At 48.4% G+C, this 18,895-nt stretch overlaps 1 protein-coding gene across 1 annotated transcript in view; it reads left to right on the top strand.

The window, feature by feature from the left end:
* The window catches only part of ABCA7 (ATP binding cassette subfamily A member 7), an 82,868-nt gene that overhangs the window by 53,757 nt on the left and 10,216 nt on the right, over nt 1-18,895 (top strand). Inside the window, exons 30-42 of the mRNA XM_081895335.1 lie at nt 1,306-1,404; nt 2,684-2,882; nt 4,128-4,222; nt 5,076-5,108; nt 5,856-5,961; nt 6,879-6,953; nt 7,851-8,020; nt 8,783-8,960; nt 10,287-10,402; nt 13,573-13,717; nt 15,260-15,383; nt 16,756-16,885; nt 17,879-17,999. Of these exons, the coding sequence (XP_081751461.1) occupies nt 1,306-1,404; nt 2,684-2,882; nt 4,128-4,222; nt 5,076-5,108; nt 5,856-5,961; nt 6,879-6,953; nt 7,851-8,020; nt 8,783-8,960; nt 10,287-10,402; nt 13,573-13,717; nt 15,260-15,383; nt 16,756-16,885; nt 17,879-17,999 (1,591 nt within the window). The remainder of the gene's footprint in view (nt 1-1,305; nt 1,405-2,683; nt 2,883-4,127; nt 4,223-5,075; nt 5,109-5,855; nt 5,962-6,878; nt 6,954-7,850; nt 8,021-8,782; nt 8,961-10,286; nt 10,403-13,572; nt 13,718-15,259; nt 15,384-16,755; nt 16,886-17,878; nt 18,000-18,895) is intronic.

Here is an 18,895-nt window from a genome sequence, read left to right as displayed (position 1 = left end):
TGAAATACAGTTAACAAGTAGTATATTAAAAGTGAAATGCAATTAAGAAGTATATTAATAGTGAAATACGATTAAGAAGTATATTAATAAAAGTAAAGGTAAAGGGACCCCTGACCATTAGGTCCAGTCGTGACTGACTCTGGGGTTGCGGCACTCATCTCGCTTTATTGGCCGAGGGAGCCGGCGTACAGCTTCCGGTTCATGTGGCCAGCATGACGAAGCCGCTTCTGGTGAACCAGAGCACAGAAATGCCATTTACCTTCCCGGCAGAGCGGTACCTATTTATCTACCTGCACTTTGATGTGCTTTCGAACTGCTAGGTGCGCAGGAGCAGGGACCGAGCAACGGGAGCTCACCCCATCATGGGGATTCGAACCACCGACCTTCTGATCGGCAAGTCCTAGGCTCTGTGGTTTAACCCACAGCACCACTTGCATCCCAGTATATTAATAGTGAAATACAATTTACAAACATATTAATAGTGAGATAATTATTAAGCTCTAACTTAAGATGGGACGCGGGTGGTGCTGTGCAAGTAGTGCAAGTAGATAAATAGGTACTGCTCCTGCGGGAAGGTAAACAGCGTTTCCGTGCGCTGCTCTGGTTCGCCAGAAGCGGCTTAGTCCTGCTGGCCACATGACTCGGAAGCTGGACGCCGGCTCCCTCGGCCAGTAAAGCGAGATGAGCACCGCAACCCCAGAGTCGGCCACAACTGGACCTAATGGTCAGGGGTCCCTTTACCTATATTAATAGTGAAATACAATTAAGAAGCATATTAATAGTGAGATAATTATTAAGCTCTAACTTTATCCATAACAAAAGAATGCAAACACCTTGGCATTGGCCAATAACGAAAGCTCCTTTAGAAACACAATTTGCAAAGACTCATCATCTAATCCAAAGACTTGAGGGATGATTCCAACAGATCCCACACGAAAAACGTCCCTGTGGAGACGGCCGTCCCGAATCGGTGGCACATGCCTTTCTGGCTTGCCCTCTTTATAAAGACTTGAGGAATGAGATTATCACCCCTCTTTTATCGTCCATCCCGGGTCGCCCAGCCACTGCCCCAGGGTCCTCTCTCCGGGCAGATCAAGATGAGCAGGTGACAGCAAAGATGGCAAGGTTTTTCGCTGGGGCAATCAGAATAAGGTCCACTATTTGACCATTGATTCAAAACCCCAAAATGTATTCTGTATAATTTACTTTTTAGTTCTATTCTTTGTATATCGTATTGTTGTTTTATCGCTTTGGCCGATGGCTGACGCAAACAAAGATTCATTCATTCTTCTCCCCGCCGCTCAGTGACGATTCCCTGGGCGATGTGGTCTCCTCCCGGCTCCTCGAATCTCTCCTCCGTGAACCTGGTTTTGGGACCAAGTGCGTGAGGGATCTTCCGGATCTGTGAGTACCTTGCAGAGCAGCCTTTAAACCAGGCATAGATTTAATAAGTTTCCTGGGTCCTGAACCTCCATAACTACCTTGGCCTGTGGGTTTGTTGTTGTGTTTTTTTATAATCATGCTTATTGGTTTTTCTCAATATTTTCCATCGTAACATCAATCTTACTTTAATATGTTTCCCTCGACGATAGTAAGAGGAAGATATTTTGCTCTCCCAGAGTCAGAGCGTCTCTGCAAACGTAGTAAACAAGAACCTGATCCTTCGGAGCATATTTCCTTTTCTTGTAATTTTGGCATTTACGCCAGAAGACAATTATTAGAGGACTTAAAACTCAATAGGCTCAATTCTATGCTGTCAACTGTTCTCGGACAGGAATGATCAAATTACTTGAATAGTGGCTGAATTTTTGAGTGCTATCCATGTAGAAAGACTGGGCCATTATAAAGAGATTTAGCAGTTCTTAATTGATCGGTGATGCGGTAGTGTTGTAATAATGTAGTATTTATGCAAATTGATTTTCTCTGGAGTTAAAGATCTGCCTTTGTTATGTTGAGCTCGTATTTTGTACAATTCGCATACGGTGTCTGTTTGATAATGCATGGTTTGCTATGCCTAATAATGGATATTTATTTATTAAACCTGGGATTTGGCTGGCGCTGGGGGTTAAACCACAGAGCCTAGGACTTGCCGATCAGAAGGTCGGCGGTTCGAATCCCCGCAATGACGGGGTGAGCTCCTGTTGCTCGGTCCCTGCTCCTGCCCACCTAGCAGTTCGAAAGCACACCAGTGCAAGTAGATAAATAGGTACCACTCCGGCGGGAAGGTAGACGGCGTTTCCGTGCGCTGCTCTGGTTCGCCAGAAGCGGCTTAGTCCTGCTGGCCACATGACCCAGAAGCTGTACGCCGGCTCCCTCGGCCAGTAAAGCGAGATGAGCGCTGCAACCCCAGAGTCGGCCATGACTGGACCTAACGGTCAGGGGTCCCTTTACCTTTACCTTTATTTATTAAACCAGGCATAGGCAAACTTGGCTCGCAAGATGTTTTGGGACTACAATTCCCATCATCCCTGACCACTGGTCCTGTTAGCTAGGGATGATTTGAGGGGGTCCCCAAAGTTGATGGGCATTGCCATTCAAATAGTGTGTGTGTGTGTGTGTGCTCTGCCATGTGATTATGTGGGATGCGGCTTACCTGACCCCCACCTCAATATTTTATTCAAATGGGGCCACTAACCTGGGGCCACATTCCCCAATAACCTGCTGCTTGCCTTGAGGGCTCCAGGAAGGCTCCTTGCCCGTCGGTACCGCCCCACGAACGGGGCTTCGTGACCCCGGAAGTGTCGCCGGCGCTGGCTTCGTTTTTTGAGAATGGCAACTGGACTTCGGCCAACCCATCTCCGGACTGTGTGTGCAGCTCCCGGAAGTCCCGGAAGATGCTCCCGGATTGCCCCGAAACGGCTGGGGGGCTGCCCCCACCTCAGGTAAAACTTGACACCCCTCACCCCACTTTAATGAAAAGCCAGCGTTAAGTTGTTGTTTAGTTGTTTAGTCGTGTCCGACTCTTCGTGACCCCCTGGACCAGAGCACGCCAGGCCCTCCTGTCTTCCACTGCCTCCCGCAGTTTGGTCAAACTCATGCTGGTAGCTTCGAGAACACTGTCCCACCATCTCGTCCTCTGTCGCCCCCTTCTCCTTGTGCCCTCCATCTTTCCCAACATCAGGGTCTTTTCCAGGGTTAAGTGTAATTGGTTTAATTCACACTGAAATGGGAAATGAAATACGAGACACTACAGCTGTCTCCCAGCTGCATCTGGTACGCAGAATGAGACCCTCCCTGCCCGTAGACTGTCTGGCCAGAGTGGTGGATGCTCTGGTTATCTCCCGCTTGGACTATTGCCATGCGCTCTCCGTGGGGCTGCCTTTGAAGGTGACCCGGAAACTACAACTAATCCACAATGCGGCAGCTAGACTAGGGACTGGGAGCGGCCGCCGAGACCACATAACACCGGTCTTGAAAGACCTACATTGGCTCCCAGGATGTTTCCAGGCACAATTCAAAGTGTTGGTGCTGACCTTGAAAGCCCTAAATGGCCCAGTAGACCTGAAGGAGCGTCTTCACCTCCATCGTTCAGCCCGGACACCGGGGTCCATCTCCCGAGGGCCTTCTGGCAGTTCCCTCCTTGCGAGAAGTGAGGTTACATTGAAGCAGGCAGAGGGCCTTCTCGCTGGTGGCACCCTCCCTGTGGAACGTCCTCCCATTAGATATCAAGGAAATAAACAACTATCTGACTTTTAGAAGACATCTGAAGGCAGCCCTGTTTAGGGAAGTTTTTAATGTGTGGTGTTTTATTCTGTTTTTCATCTGTTGTGAGCCGGCCAGAGTGGCTTGGGAAACCCAGCCAGATGGGCGGGATATAAATAATAAAGTATTATTCCTATTTATAACTGTGGTTTTCTAAGGGACTCTGAGCTCTAAGTTGAGTTGATAATTCACCATTGTTTTCTGCTACTATACATGTGAGTGTTTAACTTTAGATCACATGAGAGGTATTGAATTGCAAATCTGTCCTCTTGGAAAGGGTGGCGGTTGGAGGTCTTTGCTCCTGGGCTCTGTGAGATGTAAATCAAACTCTCCAGGTGTAAACAGCCTCAGACTGACTTTTTATGTCAGCTGCAATAGGCTACAGTGACGCAGGTTTGGTGACCTGTCTGAACTCCCCATTCCAGATGCAGAGAAACACGGGTGACATTCTCCAGAACCTCACCGGCAGGAACATCTCCGATTACCTAGTGAAGACCTACCCAAAAGTCATCCGCCAAGGGTACGTGGGCGATACATCTCTCTTCTCTCTCACACACACAAACTCGTCAAAATTGCTTCAGGATCTGTGGCATGCAAACTGGGCCACAGCGTGTTGAGCCAATAATCCATGGTTTGGTTTGAAAACTCTGTTGGCTCGTGTTAAGCTCGCCACAAACTCACTTTCTTCTCTTTTTAAATATATTTTTATTCAAAATTAAAACAAAACATATCATCCTTATTCCCCCCCATTTTTCCTCCCTCCCCCACAGAACCCACCCACCCCCACCCCCAACTTCCCACAGTTCCAGTTTTTGATTTCTCTAGAAATGCTGTTTTCTGCATGTTACACAGTTGTATAGATCCTTAAACTATTTAGTTGATTAATATCAATAAAAAGTTTGTGAATGTTTATTCAAAACCAGCCAAGGAGTCCAGTTCGCTTTGTTGCGTCTTCAAATACTTTGTAAAGGGTTCCCATTCATCTTTAAAGTCGCAATTATCTTTGTCCCGTAGCTTGTGTGTCAGTTTTGCCAGTTCTGCATAATCCATCAATTTTTCTTGCCATGATTCTTTAGTTGGGGTTTCTTCAGTCTTCCATCCTTGTGCTATTAAAATGCTTGCGGTCGTTGTCGCATACATGAAGATGTTTTTCAGCTTTTTAGGCAGATCTTTCCCTACAATCCCTAATAAAAATGCTTCAGGTTTTTAAACAAATGTTAAATGGAACATTTTCTTCAATGAGTTGTATATCATTTCCCAATTTTTTAAAATTACCTTACAATCCCACCACATGTGATAAAATGTCCCTTCCTTTTCCTTCCTTCTTCCTTCTCCACAAACTCGCTTTTTATCTTGTTTCCTTCTTTTTTCAGGTTGCGAACCAAAAAATGGGTCAACGAACAACGGTAAGCGGCGTTCATTCATTCGAACCTTTCCTGGCTTGGAAACTGGAAGTTTCCAGGGCGTCTCGAAGATGCCCCCCTGGGGTTGAGCGAAGACCGTGGTCGTCTTGATGTTATATGAGCCTAGGGTCTCGATCACACACAGTCTGCAGTCCGCTGGCAGTAGGAGTACAATATGGGCATGTCTTTAAGTTAACACCTTACATTAAAAACCTGACGGTACCAAACTATCGAAGGCTTTTCATCAAAGCCAGACTAAACGTCTTTCCTTCTGCAGTGTTGAGAGGAGTTCCCTACCAGGACAGACTTTGCTCGTGTGCCCAAGACATCAATTCCATAAAACGTATTTTGCTGCACTGTGCAAAATACGAGCAAGCCAGGGCTGAACTGATACTACCCTTGCTGGTACCTTTCCCGGGAAAATCAGAGGCTTCGCTATGTCAGGTTCCTATTGGAAGACCGGACAAACGCTAGAACATTAGCAGTGGCCAAGTTTTTATCGGTGGTTGCAAGAACCAATGATCCCTATATTCTGAACAAAATGCTTGTTTAACCTGGAGGTAGGCTGTCTGGATTGTGTATTGCTTGGTAACGATTTGTTGGGTCTCTGGACCGTAATAAAGATTGTTGTTGTTGTATGAGCCTAGGAGCCAGTGGCCATCTCGGCCCAGATATCTCATCTCCTAGGGGGGGTACCCCACTGTCCTCTCCTCACAAGGCTAACACCTCTACTCTCTCTGCCCTCGCAAGGTACGGCGGATTCTCCCTGGGCGGCCGCAGTTTCGAAGCCCTGCCGTCGCCGTTGGAGGTGGCCGCCGTCGCAAGAGAGATCCGCGACCGGCTCGTCGTCGCTGAGGTGCGGCTCAGCCAGTGTTTGGAAAGCAAGGAAGACCTGCCGGCGTGATCCTAAATCTCTTTTTTTAATATACAGTCATACCTCGGGTTACAGACGCTTCAGGTTTTCAGATTACGCACCGCGCAGAACCTGGCAGTACCGGAATGGGTTACTTCCGGGTTTTGGTGCTCGTGCATGCGCAGAAACACTAAGTTGCGCTTTGCGTATGCACAGAATCACACCCTGTGCGTGCGCAGACGTGGCGCTGCGTGTTGCGAGCATGCCTCCCGCATGGATCACGTTCGCAACCCAAGCGTCCACTGTATACAATTTATTAACTTTATGATAACAAACAAAAAACAAAGCCCCATTACAATCAAATAATTAAATCATAAATCTTAATTGACTTCCCTCCACCACTCCTCCCGGCTCCATTATTTTATACTTAATCACGTACATCCACATAGTCTTACTTTCTCAACAGTCCAGTTTTAAATCTTATTCATCTTGTTACAATAATAATAATAATTTATTATTTATACCCTGCTCATCTGGCTGGGTTTCCTCAGCCACTCTGGTCGGCTTCCAACAGAATATTAAAATACAATAGTCTATTAAACATTAAGTTACAAGTGACTTTTAGAAGTTCAGCTCATGTAGAAAGCTGTACACAAAGCTTGCATGGTGTGTGTTAAACATGTCTCCTTTTTTATATATATAAAAATGAATGTCCTTTTTTTTCTTGGATTTCAAATGATCTAATATGTCCTGCATGGTTCAGTATTTTGTTTTGCCAATTTTCTTCGTCAATGGCTTCTTCCTTCTTTATTGTTTGATGTTTAGGAGCAGATTTTGGGGGTCATGTATTGAACGAATGAATAGCGAAAGTTGTTACGGTGATCTATTTACGCCCTGCCTTTTTTCCCCTCCCATCACAGGGGGGTCCTCTGGACAGACTTCTGAATAACCTCAGTGGCTTCGTTGAGGGGCTGAGAACACGTCAGAATGTGAAGGTGTGCTTCTGCATATTTTATTATTCTTCTTCTTTGGTGATCCCTCGTAGCCGAGTAAGATTGTCTTCCATAAACACGGTCTTAACAGTGAGTCCGTAAGTGACTGTGGAGGCCAATTCTGGACCCACACGTCCTTCCACAGTGGCGACATAGGCTTCTGGACGGGAGTTGATCCCGGTGAGGGTTTGCCAAGCATGCCTTCCTCTTAGCACGTTTCTCCCTTGCGTCCTGAGTTCGAGTGTCTTCAAAGCCCACGACACCTTTGCTAAAGGCTGTTCTCCAACTGGGGCACTTGCAGGCCAGTGTTTCCCAGTTGTCGGTGTTTATACTACATTTTAGATTTGCCTTGAGAGAGTCTTTGAACCTCTTTTGCTGACCACCAGCATTACACTTTCCATTTGTATGTTCGGAATAGAGGAGTTGTTTGGAAGACAATAATCGGGCATCTGCACAACATGACCAGTCCAATGATGTTGATGTTGGCGAAACACTGTGTTAAACACTAACAAATAATAATAATGTGGTATCCTGCACGTTGGGTGGCGCTGTGGGTTAAACCACAGAGCCTAGGACTTGCCGATCAGAAGGTCGGCGGTTCGAATCCCCGCAATGACGGGGTGAGCTCCCGTTGCTCGGTCCCCCCTTCCAACCTACCAGTTCGAAAGCACACCAGTGCAAGTAGATAAATAGGTACCACTCTGGCAGGAAGGTAAACGGCGTTTCCGTGCGCTGCTCTGGTTCACCAGAAGCGGATTAGTCCTGCTGGCCACATGACCTGGAAGCTGTACGCCGGCTCCCTCGGCCAGTAAAGCGAGATGAGCGCTGCAACCCCAGAGTCAGCCACGACTGGACCTAATGGTCAGGGGTCCCTTTACCTTTACCTTATCCTGCCCACAGGTGTGGTTCAACAACAAGGGTTGGCACGCCATGGTGTCTTTTGTCAACGTGGCGAACAACGGTCTGCTGCGGGCGAGTCTACCTGCCGGGGCTGACCCCTCGCGTTACGGCATCACGGCCATCAACCACCCGCTCAATTTGACCAAAGAGCAGCTTTCGGAGGCGGCCCTGTGAGTAGATGGCGCAGAAGCATTGGGGTGGTCTCTGGATGCCGTGATTGGCTGCACTGCTGTGACATCACGGAAGCTCGGCGGGTGCTCCCATTACTCTTGGAGTAATGGGACGGTATCCCGTTCGTGGAAACCGGAATTTGGGGTGGTTTTTGTCTCTGAATTCTGGAAACTTTTTACTGGCTATTCAAAGAACTGCTATGAATTCGAGCAGGGCTTGAAAGATGAGCAACGGAGTGAATTATTAAATCAAATAGATTAAAACGATGGATTTATCGAATAGCATTGGCAATAAATACACAGCATTCAAGGGTAAATAGGGAAATCGCGAACGGGTTGGATGGATAAAGTAACTTACTGTCTGTGTTAAAATTTGTTTTTTATGTGCGTGAAAAATAAATAAGATTACCGTATTTTTCGCTCTATAAGACGCACCAGACCACAAGACGCACCTAGTTTTTGGAGGAGTAAAACAAGAAAAAACATATTCTGAATCTCAGCAGCCAGAACAGCGAGAGAGATCGCTGCGCAGTGAAAGCAGCAATCCCTCTTGCTGTTCTGGCTTCTGGAATAGCTGTGCAGCCTGCATTCGCTCCATAAGACGCACACACATTTCCCCTTACTTTTTAGGAGAGGGAAAGTGAGTCTTATAGAGCAAAAAATACGGTATTTATTTTTAAGATATGAGCTCACTTGGTCCCTGTTTCCTTCTCTCCCTCTTCCCCAACTCTACTGTATTCCTCCGATTTTCCTTACTGACAGGATGGCCACGTCGGTGGACGTGCTGGTCTCCATCTGTGTGATGTTCGCCATGTCCTTCGTCCCGGCCAGCTTCGTCCTCTTCCTCATCGAGGAGCGCGTCAGCAAAGCCAAACACCTCCAGATTGTTAGCGGGATGAAGCCCGGGGTCTACTGGCTGGGCAACTTCACCTGGGATATGGTAAGAAAGAGAGAGAAGCAAGGGTTGCCATACGTCCTTGAAAACCAGGACATGTCCTCTTTCGTTTAGGGAAGCTTTTAATGTTTAATAGGGATGCGGGTGGCGCTGTGGGTTAAACCACAGAGCCTAGGACTTGCCGATCAGAAGGTCGGCGGTTCGAATCCCCGCAATGACGGGGTGAGCTCCCCTTGCTCGGTCCCTGCTCCTGCCAACCTAGCAGTTCGAAAGCATACCAGTGCAAGTAGATCAATAGGTACCACTCTGGCGGGAAGGTAAATGGCATTTCCGTGCGCTGCTCTGGTTCGCCAGAAGCGGCTTAGTCCTGCTGGCCACATGACCCAGAAGCTGTACGCTGGCTCCCTCAGCCAATAAAGCGAGATGAGCGCCGCAACCCCAGAGTCGGCCACGACTGGACCTAACGGTCAGGGGTCCCTTTACCTTTAATGTTTAATAGACTATTGTATTTTAATATTTTGTTGGAAGCCGCTCAGAGCGGCTGGGGAAGCCCAGCCAGGTGGGCGGGGTACAAATACAGTGGACGCTTGGGTTGCGGACGTGATCCGTGCGGGACGCACGTCCGCAACCTGCATGGGTTACGATCCGGCACTTCTGCCCGTGCGCAAAGTGCGAGTTAACGCTTATGCACAAGTGCCAAAACCTGGAAGTAACCCGAAGCATCTGTAACCTGAGGTATGATTGTAATAAATTATTATTTTATTTATTTTTATTTTGGAGGGCCATCAGGCCCATTGGGGTGGATTTTTTTCATTTTAAAGGAAACCTCTGGTTTAAAAATAAAATAAAATTGGGGGGTGGGCACACACGTGATCAGGAGGGCCCCGAAAGTGGAAGCGCCACAGCGGAGCGAGGCCGACGCTGCGAACTTGCCAGGGCTGGATTTAGGTTTGATGAGGCCCTAAGCCAGGCATAAGCAAACTCCGGCCCTCCTTTTCTTTGGGACTACAATTCCCATCATCCCTGACCACTGGTCCTGTTAGCTAGGGATGATGGGAATTGTAGTCTCAAAACATCTGGAAGACTGGAGTTTGCCTACGCCTGCCCTCAGCTCCTGAAGGTCATGGGGCCCTTTATATGTCCAGCTGTCCTTTGTCCACAACAAATGGTCGCTGTTTTTTGTGTTGCAGCCGGTCAAGCCCTACTCAGAGTAGACCCGCTGAAACCAATGTCCTCAAGCCAGCTGGGTCTGCTGTTAGATTGGAAACCAGTTCAGAGTTCCAAAATCCAGGGGGAGATATTCAGAATCCACGCCTTCCCTTGTCAACATCTTGCCAAACTCGCCTTTGTGTCTTCTCATTCTTCTTCCAGTGCAACTACCTCGTTCCGGCGCTCCTGGTGGTGCTGATTTTCCTCTGTTTCCAGCAAAAATCATACGTCTCCTTGGCCAATCTGCCGGCTCTGATCCTCCTCCTCCTCCTCTACGGGTAAGGCCGTTAGGGGCGTAGGGGTAAGAGATTCGATTCAGTCCACGCGTCCCAAAAGAATACACAGAACAAAACACAGCTGGATTTGAGTTTCACCAGATTTGGCAGTACGGTTCTCTGGCCATGTTTGTTCACGTCCGTCTGTCTCGGGAGGTAAAGGTAAAGGGACCCCTGTCCATTAGGTCCAGTCGCGGACGACTCTGTGGTTGCGGCGCTCATCTTGCTTTACTGGCCGAGGGAGCCGGCGTACAGCTTCCGGGTCAGGTGGCCAGCAGGACGAAGCCGCTTCTGGCGAACCAGAGCAGTGCACGGAAACGCCGTTTTCCTTCCCGCCGGAGTGGTACCTCTTTATCTACTTGCACTTTGACGTGCTTTCGAACTGCTAGGTTGGCAGGAGCAGGGACCGAGCAACGGGAGCTCACCCCGTCATTGCGGGGATTCAAACCGCCGACCTTCTGATCGGCAAGCCCTAGGCTCTGTGGTTTAACCCACAGCGCCACCCGCGTCCCGTCTCGGGAGATATTGGCAGCCAAAGTTGTAGAGCTTTTTTTGGGGGGGATCGGGTAAATATGCCCCCCAAAATCTTTTCCGGCAGCTGGGGATTTCTCTGAGTTATTCACAACGAAAGAGACTCTGTATTTTGGGGGAAGGTACATTTAAACTTTTTTTCCAACTCACTATAAATCGTTTCCCAATATTCTTTCACCTTTCTGCATGTCCACCACATGTGAAAAAAGTTCCTCCCATTTCTTTACATTTCCAACACGTATCTGATTCCGCTTTCGGCATCTGAGCCAACCTACTCAGGAGTTAAAATATCCACTAATCATTATCAAATAGTTGTGTTTCAGAGAACAATGAATTTCAAATCACTTTTTCAACGTTTCTCCCAGAGGTTGAGGTCTTATGTTGTGTCCTATATCTATTGCCCGGTGTTTCACTGATGCTTTAAGAATATCTGAATTATTTTCCTCTAATGATTTCATTTCTTGTACCCCAGGCTTCCCCGGCTGCTGTTTGTGGTTCACATCCTACTTGCATGTAAAAATCAATTAATGCGTTCCTATGGAAACCACCTTCAGACCAGGTCCGGGGACAGTCTGTCCCCCGACCTCTTCTGAAGGCCGGTGGGGGGCGAAAGTCTTTGCTCCCCCCTGCCTGCCTTCCCGGGAGAGCGGAAAAGGCAGCGCTGCCTTCCCGCTCTCCCGGAAAGGCAGGCAGGGGGGAGCAAAGACTTTTGTCCCCCGCCCGCCTTCGGAAGAGGTCCAGGACCTCTTCTGAAGGCGGGCGGGGGGCAAAAGTCTTTGCCCCCCCTGCCTGCCTAACTGGGAGAGCGGAAAAGGCAGCGCTGCTATCCCGGACCGCTTTTAAAATGCTGGCGGTGGGGAGCAAAGCCTTTCGCCCCCGCCGGCCTTCCTGGACCTCTTCTGAAGTCCGGAGGGGGGGGGGAAGGCTTTGCTCCCCACCACCAGCATTTAAAAGAGGTCCCCGGAGATTTCCCTATGGGCTTTCGTCTTGCGATGCAAGCCCATAGGGAAAATCGTCTAGCGAAGCGTCACAAAAACCGAAAAACCCTTTCGTCTTGCGGGTTTTTCGTCTTGCGAGGCATTCGTCTTGCGGGGCACCACTGTAATCCGTTCCAGATTTTTAAAAACACAACCCCTAAAACAGCAATTGAACATGAATTTTGCTATCTAACGACACCATGGACCCATAAAATGAAAACAATAAACCGTGTACACAATTCCGATTTGAGCATATCGCTGAGGTCTGTCTGTTTTTGCTATTTATTTTGGGTCTTTGTTTTCTTTTTTCGTGACTGTGTGGAACCCAGTTCAGCTACTGATGGATTGATTGTGTGACTGCGGTACACGGTTTATTTTTGTGACACAATCAATCCATCAGTAGCTGAACTGGGTTCCACACAGTCACGAAAAAAGAAAACAAAGACCCAAAATAAATAGCAAAAACAGACAGACCTCGAGTAACGCTCAAAACGGAAGTGTGGCACTCAAAACAGAGCCCATTCGGATTCCGAAAAAAGTTTGCAAACTGGAATGCTTACTCCCGGGTTTGCAGTGTTTGGGTTCCAAGTTGTTTGAGTACCAAGGTGTTTGAGAACCAAGGCACCACTGTAAAACCAAATGGATGCCCTTGCAAATAGACACTCGTGGTAAAAAGACCAAATTATCCAACTGGGAAATCCCACCGGGACAAAAATGCATTGAGATTGTGGATTGCAGGGGCCAGAACAGGGGCAAGCAACACTAGTAATACTAATACTAATTATTATAATACTACTACTAATAATAATAATAAATAGCCTACTTTTTTGCCAGGTCAGGGTTCAATCTGCAGCTTGCAGATAAAATACAAAAACACGGATAAAACAGAAAAAACTGCTTTATCCTTGTTGGGAACGTGGGCAGGGCCTTATCGGTGGTGGCAATTTTACATGAATTTTACTATCTAACGAGACCGTTGGTCCATAAAACGAAAGCAATAAACAATGTACTGCAAACACACACTACCAGTCATCAGTAGCTGAACTGGGTTCCACACTGTCACGAAAACAAAAAGAGCCGCTAAAACAAAAACACAAAATAAATAGCAAAAACAGACCTCAGCATAACACTCAAATCAGAAGCGTAACACTCAAAACGGAGCGCATTCGGATTCCGAAAAAGGTTCGCAAACCGGAACACCTACTTCCGGGTTTGCAGTGTTTGGGTTCTAAGTTGTTTGAGTGTTGTTGTTTGGTCATTTAGTTGTGTCCGCCTCTTTGTGCCCCCCTGGACCAGAGCACGCCAGGCCCTCCTGTCTTCCACTGCCTCCCGCAGTTTGGTCAAACTCATGCTGGCAGCTCTAAGAACACTGTCCCACCATCTGGTCCTCTGTCATCCCCTTCTCCTTGTGCCCTCCATCTTTCCCAGCATCAGGGTCTTTTCCAGGGAGTCTTCTCTTCTCCTGAGGTGGCCAAAGTCTTGGAGCCTCAGCTTCAGGATCTGTCCTTCCAGTGAGCACTCAGGGCTGATTTCCTTCCGAATGGATGCATTAGAGTTGTTTGAGTACCAAGGCGTTTGAGAACCAAGGGACCACTGTACTTAGGATATTCTTCAAATATTCAATGGTTCTTTTTCATTTCCTCCCCTCTCTTTGCCCGCTCCTAGCTGGTCCATCACTCCCCTGATGTACCCAGCCTCGTTCCTCTTCAGTGTCCCAAGCACTGCCTATGTGGTCCTGACATGTGTCAATCTCTTCATTGGCATCAACGGAAGCGTGGCCACCTTCGTTCTCGAACTTTTCACCGACAAGGTAGGCTACGGAGACGACTGGGTCCTTGCGGGGTGAAGGTCCTGTGTGAGTGTCTGGAGGCGGTTGGAGGATGGATGGCGGCTAACAGATTGAGGTTGAATCCTGACAAGACAGAAGGACTGTTTTGGGGGACAGAAGGCTGGCAGGTGTGGAGGACTCCCTGGTCCTGAATGGGGTAACCGTGCCCCCGAAGGACCAGGTGTGCAGCCTGGGGGTCATTTTGGACTCACAGCTGTCACATTCAAAAAAATCCTTTATTAGGCATAGCACACCACACATTAACAAACAAACATCATATACAGACTGTATAAAATACGGGCTCAGCGAACACAATTTATCCCAGTCCTATTCTTAACTCCAAGAAATAAATCGATGTACATAAATGATATAATACAACACAGCAACCTACTGTTAAAAACCACTAAGTCTCTTTATCATGGCCCATTCTTTCTTCATGGACACACTTAAAAATTCAGCCACTATTAAAGTAATTTGCTCATTGCTGTCCGCCAGCAGGTCCTGAACAGTTGGTTGTGTAAAGATCTGTCTATTAAATTTTAGGGCCTCAAATAATTGTCTTCTGGCATAGCTGCCAAAATCACAGGAAAAGAATATATGCTCTAGAGTATCGGGTTCCTGTTTTCTGCATTTGCAGAGACGCTCTGATTCTGGGATAGCTAAGTATCTTCCTCTCACTACCACCGAGGGAAACATGTTAAATCTGGCCAACATAAACAGCCTGCACGATTCATGTTTCTTCAGATTTGTCATGTATCCCTTTTGGAAATCTCTACACAAAGGGAGATTTAAGTGGATAGGAGAGCAGGTGCTCTCACAGCTGTCCATGGAGGCGCAGGTCAAATCTTTGTCTAGGGCAGCTCCATCTGGGATGCAGGATGAGACCCTCCCTGCCCGCGGACTGTCTGGCCAGAGTGGTGCATGCTCTGGTTATCTCCCGCTTGGACTACTGCCATGCGCTCTACGTGGGGCTACCTTTGAAGGTGACCCGGAAACTGCAACTAATCCAGAATGCAGCAGCTAGACTGGGGACTGGAAGTGGCCGCCGAGACCACATAACACCGGTCTTAAAAGACCTACACTGGCTCCCAGTACGTTTCTGAGCACAATTCAAAGTGTTGGTGCTGACCTTGAAAGCCCTAAACTGCCTCGGTCCAGTATACCTGAAGGAACGTCATTTATTTATGTAAGGCGCAGTTTGTGTGCATGCCTTGAAGTTTAAACAAACACCAATATTATTATTATTTTTTAAAAAGAAGAGCAGTCTCCTTCAGGAGGACTGGAAACTTGTGGCCTGCAAAACAATGGGTTGCAGACCTCCGGGTTAGACCTCCGGGTATTGGGCGACATATAAATTCAATAAATAAAGTAATAATAATAACAATAATGTAGAAATTGGTTGTTATGCTGTACTGGGGACGCCAACTCAGAACTCCTACGAAGTAGAAGCCTGGTTATCCATGGAATTTTTTTAAAAAAGTAAATAAATATGTGTGCGTGTGTTTGCTTCCCTCTCCCGAGCAGAAATTGAACGATATCAACGTCATCCTTAAAAAAGTCTTCCTCATCTTTCCGCACTTCTGCCTGGGCCGCGGGCTGATCGATATGGTGAAGAACCAGGCGATGGCGGACGCCTTTGAGCGCTTCGGTGAGTGGCGCTTGGCGGCTGCCAAACAATTCTTTAATTCTATTATTCCACGATCAGAAAGCATTTACCTTTCAATCGCCGCCGACCTGGAAGCTGGGCAGTAGCAAAATCAAGTTGGATGGCGGATAACAGATTGAGGTTGAGTCCTGACAAGACAGAAGGACTGTTTTTGGGGGACAGGGTGCGGGCAGGTGTGGGGGACTCCCTGGTCCTGAATGGGGTCACTATGCCCCCGAAGGACCAGGTGCGCAGCCTGGGGGTCATTCTGGACTCACAGCTGTCCATGGAGGCGCAGGTCAATTCTGTGTCCAGGGCAGCTCCATCTGGTACGCAGGATGAGACCCTCCCTGCCCACAGACTGTCTGCCCAGAGTGGTGCATGCTCTGGTTATCTCCTGCTTGGACTACTGCAATGCGCTGTCCGTGGGGCTGCCTTTGAAGGTGACCCGGAAACTACAACTAATCCAGAATGCGGCAGCTAGACTGGTGACTGGGAGCGGCCGCCGGGACCACATAACACTGGTCTTGAAAGACCTACATTGGCTCCCAGTACGTTTCCGAGCACAATTCAAAGTGTTGGTGCTGACCTTGAAAGCCCTAAACAGCCCTGTATACCTGAAGAAGCGTCTCCACCCTGGACACCGGGGTCCATCTCCGAGGGTCTTCTGGCGGTTCCCTCCCTGTGAGAAGTGAGGTTACAGGGAACCAGGCAGAGGGCCTTCTCAGTGGTGGCGCCCACCCTGTGGAATGCCCTCCTATCAGATGTCAAGGAGATAAACAACTATCTGACTTTTAGAAGACATCTGAAGGCAGCCCTGTTTAGGGAAGTTTCTAATGCTTGTCGTTTTATCGTGTTTTTAATATTCTGTTGGGAGCCGCCCAGAGTGGCTGGGGAAACCCAGCCAGATGGGTTGTGTATAAGTAATCGATAGATAATTGATTACGGCCAAAGACCAGCTCGCATAACACAGTAAAAACAGCGTTCATAAAGATAAAATATACCATCAGAGCAGATTGCAGCAATAGCTGATGAGTTAAAATTGAGATACGCCTGTACGACTGAGATTTGGGCTACCATAAAAATTGACCCTGAGGCACCCCAAAGGCCGACTTCAGCATTTCCGTAGCAATCTATTTTATTCTTGATGATGATCTGTGCCTACAAATCTGGGCGCAGAATCTGGCTGCCAGCCAGGTATAAGTAAATAATAATAATAATAATAATAATTTGTTTTTATGAATCTGCTGCACAGGCAGGCAGCTATCCCTCTACAACTGAAGAAAACCCCACACCGATTAAGCCTGCCTTTCCATTTTTCTCTCGCCAGCAGAGGCTGCTCTCTGTTCATGTTTACATCTCTTCCCCTGTGTAGGTGACCGAAAATTCATTTCTCCTCTAAGCTGGGACTTAGCAGGGAAGAACATCTTCGCCATGGCTGTGGAAGGAGCCGTTTTCTTTGCCTTCACACTCCTGGTGCAGTACAAATTCTTCTTCTCTTTCCGGTGAGGGGGCTGTGTGGCTCAGTGGTTAGAGTCAACGGCCTCGCATGCAGAAAGGCAAGCTTCGAGGTCAGCGTGGCTTTTGGTGCACTAAACCGTCTCCGGGTTAAAGGAAGCTTTGCATGCTCCCGTTACGGCAATCCTTTTTTGACATCAATGAGGTCTAGAATCTTAACTTTATTTAGGTTTGGGGGGCAGCCGCTGTTTGAAAACGCACCCTGTTTGAACCAGCAGAATCATGGGGACTAGAATCCAGATTTTTTTAGGAGAATGGCCGCCACTCGGGGGCACAGCCATCACGCGGGAAAGTCTCGAGTCCATTCCTGGCCGTCTCCATCCTGAAGATCTCCGGCTTCCGCAGAGTGCGGAGCCCTTAATCTCAGGGTTCTGGGTTCGAGCCCTGCGTTGGGCAATAGTTTCCCGCGTTGGAAGCAGGGGGGATTTGATTTAAATCAAATTGATTTAAACCTCTGTTTCTTCCCTGGCGCCCCACACGTCTTGTCTCTATGGGCAAGACACCCCTGCCCATCAGAGGACACTTTTGGGGGAGGGGTAAAAGGAGAACTGGGACGCGGGTGGCACTGTGGGTTAAACCACGGAGCCTAGGGCTTGCCGATCAGAAGGTCGGCGGTTCGAATCCCCGCAATGACGGGGTGAGCTCCCATTGCTCGGTCCCTGCTCCTGCCAACCTAGCTGTTCAAAAGCACGTCAAAGTGCAAGTAGATAAATAGGTACCACTCCAGCGGGAAGGTCAACGGTGTTTCCGTGCGCAGCTCTGGTTCGCCAGAAGCGGCTTAGTCCTGCTGGCCACATGACCCGGAAGCTGTACGCCGGCTCCCTCAGCCAGTAAAGCGAGATGAGCGCCGCAACCCCAGAGTCGGCCACGACTGGACCTAACGGTCAGGGGTCCCTTTACCTTTTAAAAGGATCACTGGTGGGGCTGGCTGGCCGCAGCAGAGCCGATGGAGGGGTCTTTACTTTGCCTTCCCCTTCCAGGCCCTCCCCGGTCAAGGAGCCCCCGCTGGGAGAAGAGGATGAGGATGTTGCCAAGGAACGGAAGAGGGTCACCGGCGGGGTACCGGCCGCGGACATCCTCGTTCTGCAGCAGCTGACGAAGGTGTGGGGGTCAGGGGGGCGAGCTGGGAGGGGCAAACGCACAGCACGTTTTGACGGGTGATCGATTCATTTAACACGTTCATGTCCTGCTAGGGAAGGGTCCTGCCAGTTCCTCCTCTTCTCGTCCCACCCAGCTTTAAATTGGGCTCCCCGCATTTTGCAGCCATTTGCAATTGATTGCTAGTACCGTCGTCCCTAGGGACCCGGGTGGCGCTGTGGGTTAAATCACAGAGCCTAGGACTTGCCGATCAGAAGGTTGGCGGTTCGAATCCCCGCGATGACGGGGTGAGCTCCCGTTGCTCGGTCCCTACTCCTGCCAACCTAGCAGTTCGAAAGCACGTCAAAGTGCAAGTAGATAAATAGGTACCGCTCCTGCGGGAAGGTAAATGGTGTTTCCGTGCGCTGCTCTGGTTCGCCAGAAGCAGCTTAGTCCTGCTGGCCACATGACCCGGAAGCTGTATGCCGGCTCCCTCGGCCAGTAAAGCGAGATGAGCGCCGCAACCCCAGAGTCAGTTACGACTGGACCTAATGGTCAGGGGTCCCTTTACCTTTACCTATATAATTATTTGCATTCATTATTATTATTATTTAAAGCATTCGTGTATTGCTAGGGAAAGGAAGTGTCTTCCAATTCCCCTTCTTCTCCTCCTTGATTTTTCCCAACTTCCCCGCATTTTGCAGCAATTTGCAATCGATTGCTAGTATTATTATTATTTGCAATTTGTTATTGTTATTATTATTATTTTAGGCATTCGTGTGTTACTTATTTATGGAATTGATTTCGTGCCCTTCATCCGAGGATCACAATATTAGACACAAAAAAACCTCCCTTCCACAGTTTAAAAGGCCATGGATTGGCCCAAGGCCTGGGAGGAAAGGAATGTTTAAATTTAAAAG

The sequence above is a fragment of the Podarcis melisellensis genome (assembly GCF_964234715.1).
Source record: "Podarcis melisellensis genome assembly, chromosome: 18".
Lineage (NCBI taxonomy): Eukaryota > Metazoa > Chordata > Lepidosauria > Squamata > Lacertidae > Podarcis > Podarcis melisellensis.
This window is presented reverse-complemented; position numbering and strand designations above follow the sequence as displayed.